General features: G+C 37.1%; 1 protein-coding gene across 5 annotated transcripts in view; it reads right to left on the bottom strand.

The window, feature by feature from the left end:
* Positions 1 to 9,152: 9,152 nt before the first annotated feature.
* Positions 9,153 to 19,415, bottom strand: part of Atg4b (Autophagy-related 4b) — a 40,604-nt gene continuing 30,341 nt past the window's right edge. Inside the window, exons 1-10 of one of the 5 annotated variants that reach the window (XM_090177094.1) lie at positions 18,856 to 18,918; positions 17,180 to 17,841; positions 16,307 to 16,390; positions 14,533 to 14,763; positions 14,143 to 14,332; positions 13,090 to 13,166; positions 11,501 to 11,977; positions 9,942 to 10,012; positions 9,657 to 9,776; positions 9,153 to 9,391 (exon numbers count right to left, since the gene is read on the bottom strand). In XM_090177094.1, the coding sequence (XP_090033220.1) occupies positions 9,227 to 9,391; positions 9,657 to 9,776; positions 9,942 to 10,012; positions 11,501 to 11,977; positions 13,090 to 13,166; positions 14,143 to 14,332; positions 14,533 to 14,763; positions 16,307 to 16,390; positions 17,180 to 17,813 (2,049 nt within the window). In that variant the 5' untranslated portion in view covers positions 17,814 to 17,841; positions 18,856 to 18,918 and the 3' untranslated portion in view covers positions 9,153 to 9,226. The other 4 variants (XM_090177095.1, XM_090177097.1, XM_090177098.1 and 1 more) reach the window with 4 other exon arrangements.

Here is a 19,415-nt window from a genome sequence, read left to right on the forward strand (position 1 = left end):
GGAGTCACTTGACCCTCGGTACCAGAGGAGAGATCGTCTGGTTCACTGATGGGTCTAAGACACACTATGGCACTGGTGCGGGGATGTATTGCCTTACTAATAATTTCGGCTTTTATGAAAGCCTAGGGATACACACTAGTGTATTTCAGGCTGAAATTTTTGCCATTTGCTCCTGTGTTGCTCACTGTTTACATCAGGGGTATCATGGGAAGGTTATCCAGATTTATTCAGATAGCCAGGCTGCTCTTAGAGCTCTGAGCCAGTATAGTATTCTTTCTAAACTGGTTTTTAGCTGCTTAGATCTCCTCTGCACTCTTGGGTTGCACAATAAAGTTCAACTTTGTTGGGTACCTGGGCATAAGGGGCATCTTGGGAACGAAAGGGCCGACGCCTTGGCCAATGAAGGTGCGAGGGCTGGGTTCATTGGTCCAGAACCTGCTCTCCCCATCTCCCGAGGGCTTGTACGCGGCTTAATCTCCAAGTTTATGTCGGATCGTCAACTCAGACAATGGTTTGAAATTGAGGGTCAAAGGCAGGCCAAAGAGTTCACTCTTGGCCCATCTAGGGAGAGAGCTAGAGAATTACTCTCGCTCTCTAGGTCCAGTATTAGGATTGTTACTGGCCTACTTACAGGCCACTGCCATCTTAACAGACATTTAACGCTTATTGGGGTCAGTGATGACCCGATTTGCAGATCTTGTCTAGCTGAGGAGGAAACTGCCACACATGTCCTCTGTAGCTGCGATTACTATGCAGCCCAGAGGTTTGAGCATTTGGGTATGCATCGGTTGGAGACGTATGACGTCTCTAATATCACGGCCGGGCAGATTTTAAGCTTTATGTCGGCAATAGGACTTATTTAAGTCACCCAGTTTGGGGATGCACAATGGACATTGGCTTGCCACCCCACTCAATAATAATAATAATAATACGTAGTTTTGCTTTCAGCCTTTTCAGGCGACAAAATAATTAAGCCCACGTTCACGTGTTGCCAGATCACTTGATATTTTATATTGGTACCATAATTTCTATCGTTGTACTGTAAATTTTTATCCATTGCACAATAATTCGGTCAGACAAATATGGCAACGCTGCATAAAACATAGATTCAGAGGCAAAGAATCTACGTATTGCCTTTTTTTTCAATCTTGCCATATTGGTGCCTCTTGTCTTGTTGTTCAGACATGGAATAGCATTGGTGAAATCTTCAGAAAACTCTTCTCTTCCAAACACAGGCAGGACATTTTGACAGAATTCTTAGGGAACAACCCTTCTTCAGTAAATATTCTTCTTATATAAATTTTATCTGATTCTTCTGATGTTCCAGCCCACTCTGAAGCCTTCAAACTGATTTGTTCGAAATTATCCAGCATTTGATTCAATTCTCTAAAAAAGAATAGAGTTTCAACTATGTCCATCTCCTATAGAACAGTAGCATTTCCAAAGAAATTTGATAAATATCCACAGCTTTTCACTTACAATTCTTTTGTAATCAGCCCCTTTGGTGTATAATTTTCATGTATTTCTTCAAAGGCACTCAATAAACTTATTATTTGGAAATAATTAATAGTCATTTCAATTCATAGTTCAGTGTAAATTGCATCTCTGAAAACACCACAGATCCATCGACAAATTTGGTTGTCAATGGAAAACGACTTTAATATAATAATAATTAACTAAATAAGAAAATATCTTAATTACAACTACTTACACTTAATAATCTTTAAGTTTAAATCCTAACGAAAAGCTGGCCAAAAAACCAGGGTTGGTCCATCTCCCTTGGTTGGTCAACTATGAAACACGTGTTCGTTTGTTTATATTTTTTAGGTACTATTAGTAAAATAGTAGTAGTAGTAAAGGTTGGATGATTGCGTTAGACCCAACCTAGCACTTCGACCAGAGGTCCATTGTGCAGCCCCAGCCAGTTAAACATGGAAAAGCCCAGTCTTAGAAACGAAGAACAGGATTTGCTTCGCCGGGATGTTGGAAAGACCACTCTTTTCCAATCTATGCATACCAAGGTACTCAAACCTTTGAGCCGCATAAGAATCACAGACACAAAGGACATGAGAGGAAGTTTCCTCCTCTGCAAGGCATGCCCTGCACAAAGGACTCTCACTGATACCAATCAGATGCAGATGTCTATTAACCTGGCAGTGGCCTAAAAGTAGGCCCGTAACCACCCTTATACTACTCTTAGAGAGCGAAAGCAACTCAGTTGCTCTATTCATCGAAGGCCGAGGAATAAACTCCTTGGCCTGCCTTTGACCCTCCGTCTCAAGCCAAAGCCTGACCTGCCTCTCAGTCATAGCGCCATGCACATGGCTGCGAACCAGGCCATTGGGTATTGGAATAGCAGGTTCAGCACTTAAGAACCTAGCCTCCGCACCCTCCTTGGCCAGAGTGTCGACCATCTCATTGCCATGATGCCCCTTATGACCAGGCACCCAATATAGTTGAACCCTATTATGGGTGCCCAGTTCCGAAAGGAGATCCAAACAGCTAAGAACGAGCTTAGAAGTAACACTAAACTGATTATGAGCCTTAAGGGCAGCCTGACTGTCCGAGAAAATCTGAATAGTCTTGCCTGATACTTCTTTTTAAGACAGAAGTCTACACAGAAGCAGATGGCTGAAATCTCAGCCTGAAAAACCGTGGCAAAAACGCCAAGGCTCTCGGAGAAGCCAAAACTTCTTAGTCTGACAATAAACTCCAGCACCCACCCCTGAGTGAGTCTTGGTTCCAAACACTGGGTCGCCAGACCAGTCTAAATGACTTGGAAAGTAAACACTAAACTGCTTTTCAAAGTGTATCTTTGTAGCCATGTTGTCAGAACCCATCAATAAGATCGGTAAGTGACCAGAATATTGCCGAAACAATTTGGTGTGGCTGCACTCCCAATTAGCAGGCCTCCACCAACCATTATGCAGTAACCGATGGGCACTCATAATTGCAACTTCCTCTATATAAAGATGAAGCGGTAGGTACCATTAGCCAGCGCCTTCTCCTAGCTGGAATGCCGATTTTTAATAATTTATTCCGTGAAATATTTAGCTTTAAAAAATCTCAACAAAAAAATTTGTTTATTAATAATTAACTTAAATATTACTAACGTCATTTATCACGAAACTAACTATCTGCTAATAATAATAATATACAAAAAACCAAAACTTGGTTATCTTTCCCCTATTATTATTGATGAAGGGGTGAAGGGCTTTGGGAATGCCCGTTCGCGCACGTCGACCAGAGGTCCATTGTGCAAAACCCGAACCTTAAGACTTAAAAAGTCCAATATCCGACACAAAACGGAGAATCCTCTTGGCCGGCATATTATAGAAATCAGAAGTTTCCAGTTGATGCATACCAAGATGCTCGAATCTTTGGGCCACGTAGTAATCGCACCTACAAAGCACATGAGAGGCGGTTTCCTCCTCAGCCTGACATGCCCTACAGATTGGATCATCACTGATTCCAATCAGGTGAAGATGTCTGTTAAGGAGACAGTGACCTGTTAGTAGGCCAATGACCAACCTGATATTAGATTTGGAAAGCGAGAGCAGCTCCTTAGCTCTCTGCCTAGAGGGGCCCGAGATAAACTCTTTAGCCTGCCTTTGGCCATCCATCTCAAGCCAAAGCTTGAGTTGACGGTCAGTCATGGAGTTAGAGATAAGGCCGCGAACTATGCTAGAGGGGATAGGAACGGCAGGTTCAGGACCAAAGAACCCAGCCTCTGCCCCCTTCTTGGCTAAGACATCGGCCCTCTCATTACCATAGTACCCCCGATGGCCAGGAACCCAATAGAGCTGAACTTTATTATTGGTGCCTAGCTCCGAGAGGAGGTTCAAACAGCTGTAAACCAGTTTTGAAGAGACCTGAAACTGGTTGAGAGCCTTGAGGGCTGCTTGACTATCCGAATAAATTTGGATAACCTTGCCATGAAGCTTCTTCTTAAGACAAAAATCAACACAGAAGCAGATAGCGGCAATTTCCGCCTGGAAAACACTAGCATAGACACCAAGGCTTTCAAAGAAGCCGAGATTGCTAGTAAGGCAATACATCCCCGAACCTGAGCCAGAGCGGGTCTTAGACCCATCGGTAAACCAGACGATTTCTCCTCTGGCCCCGAGGGTACTATGATTGGCCCACTCTGTACGGCTCGGAAAATAAGTATTGAAGGACTTACTAAAATGCAGCTTCGTAGTCATCAAATCAGAACCCATGAGATATACAGGTAACTGACATGAAATTTCCCGAAAGATCTTGGTGTGGCTATTATCCCAAGTATTCGCCTTCCACCAACCATTCTGGTTGAGCCTATAGGCTCCCATAGCAGCAGCTTCTTCTATAAAAAGATGAAGAGGAAGAATGTTCAGGAGAATTTCTAGAGAAGCACTTGGGGCTGTTCTCATAGCTCCTGTGATGCTGACACAAGCCAGCCTTTGAAGGGTGCGCAGATCGCTCTGCACAGTCTTAATTCGGACTCTTGGCCACCAGACCACTGCAGCATAAGAGAGCAGTGGTCTGATGATCATGGTGTACAGCCAGAAGGCCACTTTAGGGCTAAGCCCCCATGACCTGCTAACTGCACTTCTAGTCCTCCAAAGTAACATCTTGGCCTTCTTAACTACACAGTCAAGGTGAGGCTTCCACGTTAGTTTGTTGTCAAGAATAACACCAAGGTACTTCACCTCCGTGCTTTCCCTCAAAATAGTCCCAAATAAGGAGATATCATTAAAATAGTTTTGCAGCCTTTTACGAGTAAAAGGAACAAGTACCGTTTTACTAGGATTAACCGTAAGACCAACTTCCCTGCACCATTTTTCCACTGATGCAAGAGCCCTTCTCACTAAATCGCTAGTAGTGTTGGGGAATTTTCCCGTAAAGATGATGGCGATATCGTCGGCATAGCCGAAGCAGCGGCACCCATCCCTGTCTAGCCTCACCAAAAGCTCATCCACAACCAGGCACCACAGCAGAGGTGATAGAACACCACCTTGCGGGCAACCACGGCTGGTGGAGATCATAAGGGATTCACCGAGCAGGGAGGATACCACCACACGATTCGTCAGCATAGCTTTGAGCCAGAGACACAGAGTGTCATTAATGCCAAAGCGCTTAGCAGCCTTCATGATGACTGCGCTGGACACCTTATCAAAGGCGCCCTCAATATCAAGGAAAACAGCTAATGCTATTTCCTTAAAGTTAATAGCCCTTTCAATGCAATTGGTTATGCCATGAAGGGCAGTCTCAGTAGATTTGCCTTTTTGGTAGGCATACTGAGCCGTCGAGAGAGGTATATGAGAATTAACCTCTCCCCTAATATAGTTGTCTACCAATTTCTCCAAAATCTTTAGAAAAAAAGAAGTCAAACTGATTGGTCTAAAAGCCTTAGCCTCGAGATAGTTAGATTTCCCTGGCTTCGGAATAAAGATCACCCTAGAAAGCTTCCAGGTGCTAGGAATATATCCAAGGGCAATACAAGCCCTATAGATTCTACTCAGCATTGGGCAGACAACGTCAATGCCCTCCTGCAACAGAATGGGAAGTATCCCATCCGGCCCCGGAGACTTATAGGGCTTAAAAGACTTTATAGCCCAAATAAGTCTCGAGTGCGTGACAATTTTATTCGCCACCGCCCAGTCCTCCCTTTTGGTACGTGCAATCCTAATAGGAAGGGGGTCAGAATCAGTACTGTTTGTAATTCTGGAGTCGGGAAAGTGTACATCTAACATATGAGTTAGTGTCTCCTTACCCGACGAAGAATGACTGCCATCTTTCAACTTGATAGTGTCAAGATGTTTAGTCTTATCGTTGGCCATAATTTTCATTAACTTTGCCGTACTAGGAATATCAGAGATATTCTCACAGAAATTCCTCCACGAGTCCCTCTTGGCCTCGCGGATGGCCTTATGGTACGCAGTGAGGGTTTGCTTGTAGGCAACCCAGTCACCCGACCTCTTAGCATTGTTAAAGAGCCTCCTAGACTCTTTGCGAAGCCTGCCAATCTCAAGGTTCCACCAAGGAACTAGCCTTGGCTGGTTGGCAGACTTCACCGGACAGTTACGGTGGTAGGAGTCGATAATGGCATGTTGCATGCGATCAACAGCCAAATCAAAATCCAGCACCGATGACAGCCTAGGCTTATCATCCTGCAGATGAAGATTTAGATCATCCCTAAAACCAGGCCAATTAGTTCGCCTGGGATTACGAAGTTCGGTACAAACCTGAACCACTTTCATCCTGACTGTATAGCAAATGTGTCTGTGATCCGACAGTGATGGTTCACTAGACACATGCCAGTCATTAATAAGAGCTGCGACATTTTCTGTGCACAGCGTGAGATCAATGACCTCACTTCTGTTACGAGTAACAAAAGTTGGTTCATTGTTCCTATTAAGAATATGGAGTTTCGTACTAACCACATATTCCATTAGTTTATCACCACGATCGTTGCAGTTACTGCTGCCCCAGATAACATGGTGAGCATTTGCATCACAACCTATAATGAGTTTCTTTCCCGACCGCTCACAGTGGTTGACCAGATTGGTCACCTCCTGTGATGGTGGGGGCAGAGCATCATCGTAGGGAAAGTAAGCAGAAGCCAGCGTGAGTTCATCATTCCCATCAGCAGAAGGGGAAATGATTTTAACCACTGCAGTGTCCCTAGAGTGATAGATTGAGAGCGGAAGGGCATGAATGTCCTTGCGTACCAAAATACAAGCTCTAGGAGAAACGGAATTATGGTCATAATAGATATTACCTGCACCCTTTGGAGAGTCGTCTGCCACCTTCTTGTTTGTCTTACGACGCCTGTTCCTCTTGCGAGTACGAGCATTAGAAGCACTTACCTTGCTTCCCTCCGTCGGGGTACTGTCTTTGGTAGACTCCGGCTTCTGATGCTGGGTACTGCCAGAGGCAGACCCTAGCACCATGGGCTCGGTATCCTCCACGACAGACCCACGACCTGAACTTGTGGAAGGGAGGGTAGTATCCTGAGATACACCCTTCCCCTGGCTAGAGCAGGGTGCTGTCAAAGACAGACCCTTGCCCGATGGTTTTTTGTTTTGTTTTTTGTTGTTGGAATTCATAAAAGATCCCCTAACATCTCAGTGCAAAATTAGTTCACATTTTTCAAAGATTTTAATTTTAGGCACTAGTCACCCCGCCCTTAGACTTTCGCTGTTTTGAAGCGATTGCCTGGGCCGCTATCGTCGCGAGCAGAGCGCACGCGGAGCAAGCACGTGCAGTGGGCCGTGCTATCACCATCCCAATCAATGAGGTAGAATATATAGAGATCCAAACACTCTGTAACTGTTTCGCCTTCCCAAATCGTATCCCATTAAGGATGTAACACGATTAGGGCAAGCAGTTACAAGTTAGGGTTCGGGCTAAGCCAGTCTTATAAATGAAAACCACCACACGAGTTGATTCGGTCAAAAACAGGTTTAATAAATAGACAAATAAATACACTTACAATAACATCAGAACTACCTCATTCAGCCATAATATATCTCGGGGAAACCTTTATAATACAAAGGGAACTCTTGGGGCAAAGATTAAAAACCATATCAACGAGGGGATACAAAACGTTGACCCGGAATCCTCACGGGCAACCATCTCCGGGCGAGACAAGGAGAAAGAGACAATGAAATCGCGTGGCGCAGGACATTTATACTGGCCACGCTAGACTGCTATCCCTCTAGCGGCTGATAGCGAAAATAACTAAAAATGTTTTTTTTAAAAATAGGAGAGTTCACTGTAACGGACACGGACGCCATCCGGTGACCGGATCCGTTACAACTCTTTCCATGACCTACCGTTTTGCGGGACAGTATTTGTGAGTTGGAGAGTTAGGCCTAGTAAATGAACTTAATCAAATAGTGTTATTGGAAAAATAAACCTTAATATATTTTTGAAAAGTGTCTGCTTATAGAAACAGATGGCGCCAACACGATTGGATAAAGTTGAATTCTCTTACTCAAATAAAACGTGTCCCGCGCATCTCAGAATTGTTTGGATCTCTATTTATTCTACCCAATTGGTCCCAATGGAACCTTAGACATTCTTAGCGTATACTTCTATAGTTTCCAGGTATCGTCTAGAATATCAAAAAAAAACGGACACGCATTGGCGTGTTGATATTTTGCCGATATCAGTCCTGGCTGTAAAAGCCAGCCAAGTCTAACGAGGAGAGACTCAGGTTGAGAAAATCTAGCCCCTCGTCCTTCAGCGACTTTAGTTTTGTCACGCGTCAATTTTGTAATTTTGTATCAAAGTGTATTTTATCGTAAAAGTATAAATAAACCTCGTCGGATAAAACAGTAACTTGTCTTATAATAATAATAATAAAGCTATTTTATTGGATATCTCTTATCAGTTTGTAACTTGTTTACATAGAGGTCCATTGAATTAAAAAATTAAATTAAAGACAATCATATATATATTTTTTCAGAGTTCTCTGGAACGCTAAGAGCGTATCTTCGTTTTTTAATGTTAGGGGTAGTGAATTCCAGAGCTTGATACCACTAGCTCTAAGGCATTTCTCACTATATTTGTTGGTTTTCGTGGAGACGTTGAAATTGATTTTCGAAGTTCTTGTGCAATAGGTGTGGTTAGTGTTGAGTGTTTGTATGAATATGTTGGTAATGTAGACTGGGCAACTTTTATGATAAATTTTATACATAAGGATTAGCGTGTGATATATTGCTCTTTGATTTAAGTTCATCCATTCTAACTCAGTCCAGGCGTCTGTGGCAAATGATCTGGAATGTTTGTGACAATATTCCTATATTGACTATTGTAGCCTATTTGAAATTTGTAACCTCAATATTTTGAAATATCAAAGCAAACCATTATGAATTTTTTCCTCGATTTATAAACATAAGCAGTGGATTAATAATTAAATTGAGCCATTAAGGAAAAAATGTGCAAAATAGCATTCTAGAGATCAAAATTAACGAATAACTGAAGAAACTATGGCATAGATTCAAATTTTTAAGATACATTTCCTCTAATGCAGACAATGTCATCCCTCACTCTAATTGGCAAGAGAGTTCCTACTCATGAACTTCTCTGTAATGGGCATTTGTCAAAAAGGTTCAAATGCACTTTTTGGTGAAGGTTTCCAAGACCAATTAGAAAGAAGTCAAAAGTTAAAACTTCAACTATTTATTTACTTTCTTTTGCATAATAAATAAAAAGGTTATATTGACCATACTTTTAAAATTTACAGAAGAACAAAGGCATCACTTTCATCGTCTGAACTACTATTATTTGAAATAAACTGCAATTCATCTTGCAGGGAATTTAAATCAGGTAAAATATTCTTTCTGCATCCTTTACTAAAAACAAACATTGGATATTCCATATCTTCTGTTCCTGGTGTTAGAAGCTAAAAAAAAAATTCAATAAAGAAATTTACTTAATTTTAACATAATAAGCCAGATTCAATATTTAAAACAACACAGCTGTTTCGGTCAAGTCCGGAAATTATTTATACTGTTAATATAGATTAACAGAAAAAACTAAGCAGTTTAAATTAATGGCTGCATGTATGTTAATTGACCAGAACTTCAAATTTAAAAAGGTCTTATAATATTACCATGATTAATTTCCATGCCATTTAGTTAATGTTAGGTATAAAAATGTACACTTACTGGAGTTATGCTAGTACAAAATTCATGGAAGTCTTCACGTGTTCTAAGATAAAATCCTATAGTACAACTAGGATCCATTTTTGATACAGGAATGGTTTTTGGAACTGTACAGTGAAAACTCTAGATAAAAAGAAACATTTAACACATAAGAGATATAAAATAATTTAATGAAAATGGGGGAAATTTAAATTTCTAATTTGGAAATCCAACTGCCAAATAACTCATAACCAAACAAACACACTACAAAGGTAATGATCAGCTCATAAAATAGATGAAAATACTTACGTTTAAGGAGAAATCTGATAAATTAACAGTTTCTTGACAGTAGTGAGGGTCTAGGTGTATTAGTTTGTCACCTAAAAAAATGAAGATTAAACATACAGCTTACACAAAGGCAAGCAGATACACATTATGGCAATTCTAAGTAGAATTTGAAATTGGACTATCATAAGTGTAATACCAAATATCACAATGTAAGTTTATAACCCAAACAGAGTTGGGGCGCCAGGATTTGAAGAGCTGAAGGCAAATATTTTTTCTTGAAAGTAGGTCCTCTTTCAGACTTTTACTATTTTTCAGAAGGTAAATGGCTGCATGGCTTTGGTCTCCGTAAACTAACATGAAGAGGGGCCTATTAAAATTGATTCGTGGGCCCACAAGTAAAATAAAAAGCAGGCTAAAGCCTTGCGTAGCCTACCCCTGCGGCAACCTCATCCTGTAAGGTTTTTCACTCCCACTAAAGGCGATACCAGAAATATAATATATCTTTTAAGACAAGTATTTTCCACACTATCCTGCTTAAGCTAATGGCTGGGAATAAAAAAATAGCATAATCCAGGTTATCAAATTTGGTGTAATAACAAACATTCATTGTATAAATGATAATACAAGTTATAATAATATTTTACAATGTATGTTCTACCACAAACAAATCTCATAAAAATTAGTTCAGTAAACCAAATTAATCTTTTATACAAATTTCTGTATAAAAATAATCTTTGATTTACTAAAACAATACTAAACAGGTATTACCAAGAACCAATTTACGTAAGAGAGAACTGGGAAACAACTCGGTTTTAGTTTCCATATAGTTCTACCATTTTTTTTTATTTTTAGAAGACTCAGATGCTCCATCTATTGAGTGAGATCAAAATTAGTAACAATGGCAATTTTTACAAACACAAAATTTTCCCAATCTCTAACTTTTTATACTATTAATTAATGATTAAAATTACATTATATATTACATAAAAAACAAAATATACAAAATGTAATTAATAGTAAGAAATATAATGTATTTAAAATACATTTATAATAATTAATATAATAATACCATAAGACTATCAAGGCTCCCCTAAGTTTGAAACGAATAGAGTTTAACGTTAGGTTAATGACTGGCAAAACTGGCTACACGAATCTACCTGGTGTTGAAATACCAAAACTTATGCACAAATCCCCCAATGCATGCTACCGCAAACTGCTTTATAGATGGCAAGAGGTAGTATTGGTGCATGGGTGAGGGGAAGGATTTGCTTTTTTTCTCTACCAGGTAGCGTAGATCCTACTTTTGATTTCTCGCTTCGTTGTCTAGTGCTGAATACATGGGCCCTAGGCCTTGTGCCCAATTCAAACTTCGGGGGGCCTTGATAATTCTAATGAATAATGTGTCGTATTCCTTTCAGAAGATGATGCTCTACACCTAAAATCAAGATGGTGCCTGAAATGTGGTGGTGCATTGGTATAACTGATAACACCAGAGCTTTAAACTGCGTCCCCAGATTCTTCCTTGCATAAATTAGTTTTGGTATTACTTATAAATAACTCTAATATGGAATAAGACCTACCTTGGAATCCTATAAAATATAAAGCATGTTTTGGTTTTCCACCTATGATTCCCAAACAGCTCTCATGCGCTAATAGTCTTTTTAAACAAGGAATATAAATTGGGTTTAGTTTTTCACCACCGAGTCTAACTGGTACTAAAATAATCAGTCCTCTCCACTTGTCTCCGAGACAAACATTTCGCATGTGTTTAAGAGGTCTCATATCAGCTGGAATAGAACTACAATTTTCACCCTCAAGACCCAATGACTTTCCATCTTGTAGATCAGAAGAATTAATTAATGGGTTGGACCAGGTCCTTGTTAAAGGTGATACCGGAGGCGTTGGTAATCGATCTTCAGCATCGGAGTGAACAACCTCCGCCCATTCAATTATTTCTGTAGCAACATTTTCCTTATGTATAGATGATAAACGCGAAGTTTGAAACTTGGACAAATGTGAGGGTGAAGTACACAAATTCAGTATATCATCTTCATACACTTGAAACAAAAAACACATTTCAATAATAATTTTAAACACTTCCATAAGGTAAAACCTAAGGAAAACTGATAATGGTAGCATAGGTACAAAGAGTTCTAATTAAAAATCCTGCATTTAAAAAAATAAATAAATAAAGTTTGGGTAATATGTCTAAATTCGAACAATATAGGCCATAATCAAGAGAAGGATTGAGCTCCCCACACTGTTAATGTTATTGGCTTTGAAAAACATTCTTATCAAGTGTTTGATAACTCAAAATATAATATAATTTCTATAAAAAACAATTTAAATGATTTTCCATGTGCACAAGAAAAATTAAGGGAAAATGGATGTTTAAAAAGTTTCAGAAGTTTTAAAGCAATAGTTAGTGTAAGGACACTAGTGGTGACCTGTGACAGGGCTAGCCCCAACCCTCCTATGTGGTTTAAATCCCCCTATACAATTACAATGAAAAGCACCTAGAGCCTCTGTTCCAATGCATTTGATAAAAATAGCTTATTAGCATTATTAAAATAAAAAAATAATGTTAACACAATTTGGAAAACTAAATTAGAAACAAACATTACTAAAAGGTCAATGTAGGGAACCCAAACAAAAAAAAAGCAAAAAGATTTATAATAAGAGTTTCAGCTTTAAAAATAACTATTAGGATGGTACTTTTATTTAACAACATTGGGAATAATAATAATAGATCACAGAGAGCGTGTTAAGGTAAGACATAAAAGTACCATCTATAGTAGAGATGATTTTTGGGACCGCTAAAGACGGGCTTTAGTACAAGCGTATGCTATAAAAATAAAAAGTGCTAGTTTATTGGGTCAGGTTTCAAATTTGGTGGGATGGGTTGGATTTTCGAAAAAGATAATTTTAGCGGGCTGGGTTGGGTTTCAATTTTATATTTTTTAATCAGGTCTGTGGAGTTACTCAGGCTTTAAAACTAGCCGGCCCAACTCATCTGTAATCTATAGTTGCTTTTTTGCCTGTGTATACTTATTCCTCTTAAAATTGAATATTGAATACCATACTTCGTTTGATTGTTGTTGATAATTAAAAGAAAACATGTTAAGTAAATTCATTTTAACCAAATGATGGATAACAATAAACTAATTACCTGTACAGTCTTGTGCTACATAGACACACACTTTATCTAATAATGGATTAGTCCTTGAGGCGTCTTCAACAGCCAATCTGAAATTTTTGAAGCTCTATCAATATGATGCCAAAGGCATTGTAATGTTAAATGCGGTTTTTTTTCTACAATAAACTTAATCCTGCATTAAAGGCTGAATTTTTGAAATGGGTCTTGGTTAAGAAATATTTTAAGGTCTAAACTATAAATTCTAATAAAACAAATTTATCTGTAATTCTGTACCTTCTTCAAGAGAATTAGGGAAGAAACATTATTTCAAGCATCCTATACATGCTAACTAATAATAATCAGCTAGGCTAATACCCAAGGCACCACCTTAGGCCTAAGTCGTCAAGCGACTTTTGAAGCCATTAATTCAGGTGGCCGGGTTACAATGCGTAGGAGGGTGGTGGCAAGCCCTGCATGCCACGCGTTCGAGCCAACAGCTCCCTACACATATTGCAATAAGCTGTAACCAATACCAGAAGTATATAATATTTATATCTTTGCACGTTTCCAATGTGCAATAATTTTACAATAAACCATGGAAGTATAGATGGCTCAAAATTTACCACATCATTTACTTCAATTACCTTTGTAAAGTATAGAAATTACAATGTGTAAGAATATTAATTTAAAATTTCAAACTTTTATAAAACTATTGTAATGATAATTAAAATTTCTTAAAAATTGAACAATATAACTTTTAATTCAACTTTTTTAAAATTGAAATAAACTTCCATGTTTAATTCTTTTATTCTTATGGAATTTTAACTATACTTTTAAAATCATGGACCACAATAACTTTCATATTTATCATTACTGTAATGATGTATTTCCACCTCACAATATTTTCTTACAAAACACATTGAAAAAGCAGAGTCAATTTTCACAGGTAGATATTTCCAACTAATAACATTACACTAATGACCATGAAATTTTTTTGATTTTCAGAATATAATTTAAAGTGTACACTTTAAAAAATTATTCAAAATCTGAGTTGTTAATTGTCTTTTTAAATAAATACGTATTTACTTTATTATATGTGCAGCACTTGCTGGACCAAACCAATCTCCAGGTTTTTTGCCAAACTGACGACCAATATCAACAAGATGATGCAATGAAAGTGGGCACAAACTAGATGGGGAATCAGTAAACCACTTAATTATGGTCCTGTGATACATTTCACTTTTTTCCGTTTGAAGAGTACTAGTACACCGCCAGCCTAAAATACAAAGGTTTTAATTTAGTTCTCTTTAGGTGAATTAAACATTAAGGGGTTAACACTCAAAACCTTGTACAAACCATTTTACTAAAATTGCCCAAGTAAGTTATAACACAAAATATAATTATGATTTCCAGATCATACAAGATTTTGCAGAAGTGTACAACCCCTGTCTAAGTAAGCTATATATAGATAAGTACTTCTGCCCAAGAGATGACAAACCAAAGCTTCGGCCATTAGCATTTGAGCTCCTCTAAGCATACATCCCCATCCACAATCTGTAGTTAAATTAGAACCTGCTAAAGGAATAAAGTCTCTTCGGTATGTCAGCCAAATTCGACTACTGAAGTCTAGTTTAAAATTTTCTTTAGGTGAATTCATTGGTCGACCAAGCACTACCACATTTTCCATTTTGGAAGTTCTAGTCAAATCTGAAAAAAAAAATAATTAGTTTGAAGAAATGCAAACATACAAAAAACTGTAAAATATCAAGAATGTATTATTAGTAAATAGAGTTATTATGAGAACCAGTGGCATTAGGAAATGCACTATAGGGGAGAAGCACTTTGTACAAGCGTTACTAGTTGTTATAGGGGGAGGGTCCTTGAAATATGTTATGACCACATATTGAAATCTAAATCATCAATTATTTTAAACTATACTAGTAATTTAATACTTGTTTTTTCTCAATCTTATAACAATTTGTTTAGTTTTCTAGACGTAAGACCTTCTGATAACAGTGGCTACAATTGCAACATCATATTCTCTGAATACACTCTTGGTTTTTAAGGTAGTTTTGGATGAACAAAATTATATAAAATTTAAAAACAAATGCAGTGAAATAACATTTCTTGGGTCATCATAATTAAAATAACCAAATAAATTGTTTTTTCGTCATATTTTCCCATACATTCCAATTCTTCATAGTTTCCCAGACTTGACATCCCATATTTTTTAATTTCCTTAAATAAGTATTATGCAAATTCATTTTATTAAATTAAAAACCTTCAACTATTTTCAGTTGCAAGCATAAAGATAGTTCGCATAAATGTAAAACTTAACAGGGGGAGAAGGAAAACACTTTCTTTAAAATCAATGCAAGAGTTGAGCAAGTAATAAGTTATTGAAATAAACAATTCCAATTACTTTTTGTAATTGTTTAAATTATTTTTGTGTTAATTTAAGGTTACACGGTGAAATATCCAGGATTCTTTTGTAAAAAAGTATTGTACTTAAAAGATGTTCCTAATAAATCTATTAAAATTATAATATTCAGGAATAAAGTTCATTTTGGGACTATTTCATTCAAAATAATCATTTATGGGATCTAAGTTTTAGCAAAAGTGACAATTACCAAAAGTGTGTCAATTAGACCTATTTCTTAATGAATGTTACGAGCGAAATACAAGTTAGGTGCGGAGAATAGAAAGTATGCCTCGGGGAGGGAAGGAAGTTAAAACCAACAAATAACGCCTTGTAGTGAGGAACGGAGGAACTAAGTAGCACTGGTCAAAGTTAGTGTATTTTTTGATTTTTCGTCATTCTGTGGAGATGCTATCGCCATCTACCTACAATATAATACCATAGACTAAAAAAGATCCAGAAAGGAGACAATAAATAGTCTTTTATGTGGTCGATCTCGAGTCGAGCATTCATTAAACCTTTAGCATACGAAAGTACAGGGATTGTCACACTTTTGTAATTATGTCACTTTTGGTATTAGTAATTTCTTTCATTGATTTACTTTTCATTTAAATATAAACAGTTTTAAATGTTTTTAAAGACTAGTCAAACGATTCTGTGGCCTTTTATGTATTAAAAAAAAAAATATGAACAATGACCTACAATAGCTGATTTAGAAGACACCAGTTAGTGAAGCCCCCAATGTTTTTACATATAGCCCAATACAATTCCACATTTGATGAAAAATTCTTCCAGCTTTGCTAAAATAAGTAGAAGTATTACATTGCTTACCATGGTCAGATTCATGATACACACGTCCAAGAAGTACAGTTGGTGATTCAACACTGAAATTGGATCTGGTTGAAATACTCCAGCCTATGAAAAAAAAATAAACATAAAAAAATTTCCATTAAAATAAGGATGGAATATTGTTAAATATATTTTTTTGTCAATATTTTGATGGTAAAAGCAGTTTTACAATTAGCCTTTACAGTTTTCATAGAGCCACATAAAGGTCAACGCAATAAAATATTCAATACTGAGGGATGTTAGGAAATGTTACAAATGCTGCTTGACCTCTCACTCAATTAACCTTGCCATAAGCTATGGGGAGTTACGTTTAGTTAATTATACGTATATGGAACTAAAACTTATAATTAAAAAATATTTAAAATGAACTGGCACACAATTATAAACTGGTCAATATGTCCAGGTGAGACCACATTATTGCATTTCATTAACTTGTAATAGCTTGAAAGAAACAGTATTGGACCTTGCCTGATACCAGTACCTTATTTTTAAGACTGCCTAAGTGACTCTTCAAGTTATTTTCTTCATAAATTCAAAGTTTTAATTTTCAAAACACTAGGAATTGTATTTCATACTTAAATTTGAAACATGATTTTGGATTATAGGCAACTGCTTCTTAATTGTACCATTCCCAGAACTTGGAAATAGAAAGGAAAAGAGAATAATTCAATTCGAATAAGAATATGCCCCAACGCTTGACCTAGGCAATTTGATTATCATATCATAATAATTTATCCGAAATCATTGACTGTTGCTGAAGTGGTTGTTAGTTATTTTAAAAAAAATTTGAATCTACAAGTATTTTTACTAAAAACAATCTGCCTGTGAAATATATATGCAAGTATAAAATTTTACCATATTTGACATTGTTCCATACAGATAATAGCTTGCTTTTAACTTTTTCTGTCTGGTCAACTACAGTTGGTGATTTTGAATAAGGTTGTTTATCAAGCAGAGACGAATTTGGTGGCAAAGAGTTGTATTTTCCTGATATCTGTTGCTTTGGAATTTTTCTTGAACAATTCATTTCTCCATTTATGGCAACTCCGTCATTAAAAACATTTTTCGAATATTTCATATTCCTTTTAGTAGCTCCAGTACCAAAATTTGAGTGACTCATTTCATGGTTTTTCGATTTGGTCTGATACTGTTTTATATTTCCACTGCTAGGGGAAGTACTCGTAGAAATACCTTGGCCAATTTCTCTCACAGCGATTTTATTATAAACATGTCGATTACTAGAACTCATTTTCTGATTCATGGTATCTGTATTACTTCCTTTTAGATACAAAGGGCTAGCAAAACGTGAAGCGGTGGGATATTTTGTACCATTATATGATTCTGGTAAAGTTAAAGGTTTTTGTGAACCTTCGCTATCATGTTCTAAAAACGTATCCCATGAATCAAGTGAAGACGTTGTTGAAAGTCTTTTACCACTTTCAGGTCCATCCTTAATAAAGAATTCAGCACCATTTGGTACCATGGTCATCTTCGCAGTGCTACATGTACAGTGGTATCTGTGAAAAAGAACGAAAAACATTTGTGTATGTCACATAACTACAAAATACCAGTGTTGCCAAAAGGTGACTTTTTTCATTAAAGTCCAGGCCAGTAGTGAATAGTGGAAAATATAGAAAAACCAAACAATATTGGCTAGTAAAGGAATATTGCATGTAAAAAGCTAAAAACAAAACTAGTCTGATTGAAATTTTAAATGATACATAATACTTTAAATTTGCATAATACAACAAAAAATAGTTAAAAAGTAGAAGTAGATTGAAATATCTAAATCAGTCCCTCTGCTGTATAATTTTTGCAATTTTTCCCCGTAAAAATATACTGTCCACTATTTGTCACATTGGCCAGGTTGGAAAAATCCACAATTTCCCATACTATTTACCACCTGGATTTTATCATAAATAAAATATTAAGATATATCAGAACAGTAAAATTAACCAAATCAGCTGGAATATCACACCACGTTAAAACCTTATACAATACTGTTTACTGAAAATCCCTCAAATACAGTCTGGAATAGGTTTTTCATTTTGTTGATATTTTTTTTGTAAAACCTATTTTTTTTAACTCCCTGCAAAATTAAGAAATGGAAAATAATAATAATAATAATAATAATAATAATAATATGGTCTTTATTAAGGGATATCCCCTTCAGCAAAGCTGATTTTCATAATAATATTTTTTAGTAATTTTTTGGTTTGTTCAAATGAGCATGTTTACAAATACAAAGATTCCCAAAGGAGATAAATATAAACTTTTGTTATGGCATATTGAGCATTATGTAATTATGAAACCCTGGACACAAACAATTTAAGTTTCTAAGCTCAAACCTTGGCCTATTTAAGAAAAAACATCAATGTAAAAATTTTACAATTAACAATATTATATTGAAATTTTTTTTAAGGCCAGAAACCAACAATCATTTATAACTTTACCATAAAAGATGATAATATCTAGCATAAGGATTTAACATCATCAAGATACAACTTTTAAGATTTCAATTATATCATTACCATTAGAAAGCAGACGACAATCACTTTTTTCCTTTTCTCAATGGAAAGTGAAGGGTGGTGCAGTGTTTCAAAGAGCACAAATTTTGGCTAAAATTAAAAAATGGTCCGTTACAAATAATATGGACATTTTTATAATAAGGAAATAATGGAGAGTGACGCAGCACCAAACGTTTTGAGCTGCGACCCCTAGCGGCGAAGTAACTTTCCCTGAAGCCGGGAGTAGTGGTTCACTCCTGTAATCCCAGGAGTCCGGGAGGCAGAGTTTGTGGATGGTCGTGTGCGGACGACTACCAATTCCCCAACGGGTGGTCGGAATACTTCCGCCACGGGTGTCCCCATCCCTGTCCCCACGTATCCCCCCGTTGGCGTGGCCGTTACACATATCTCGCCCTGATTAATCGGATGGTGTTTCGCCGGGCTCGCGGTCTTCTCAGACTCAATCACCCCTTTCTTCCTTGAATAAAAAAAAAACTTTCCCTGAAGGAGCACAGGGTTTTCGTTGCTGTCATTCGATAGATCTTAGCGAAATTAGAACGTGGAAAGGAATTCACGGTCATACG

This window comes from Leiobunum rupestre, chromosome 6 (assembly GCF_980474605.1).
Source record: "Leiobunum rupestre chromosome 6, qqLeiRupe1.1.hap1, whole genome shotgun sequence".
NCBI classification, from domain to species: domain Eukaryota; kingdom Metazoa; phylum Arthropoda; class Arachnida; order Opiliones; family Sclerosomatidae; genus Leiobunum; species Leiobunum rupestre.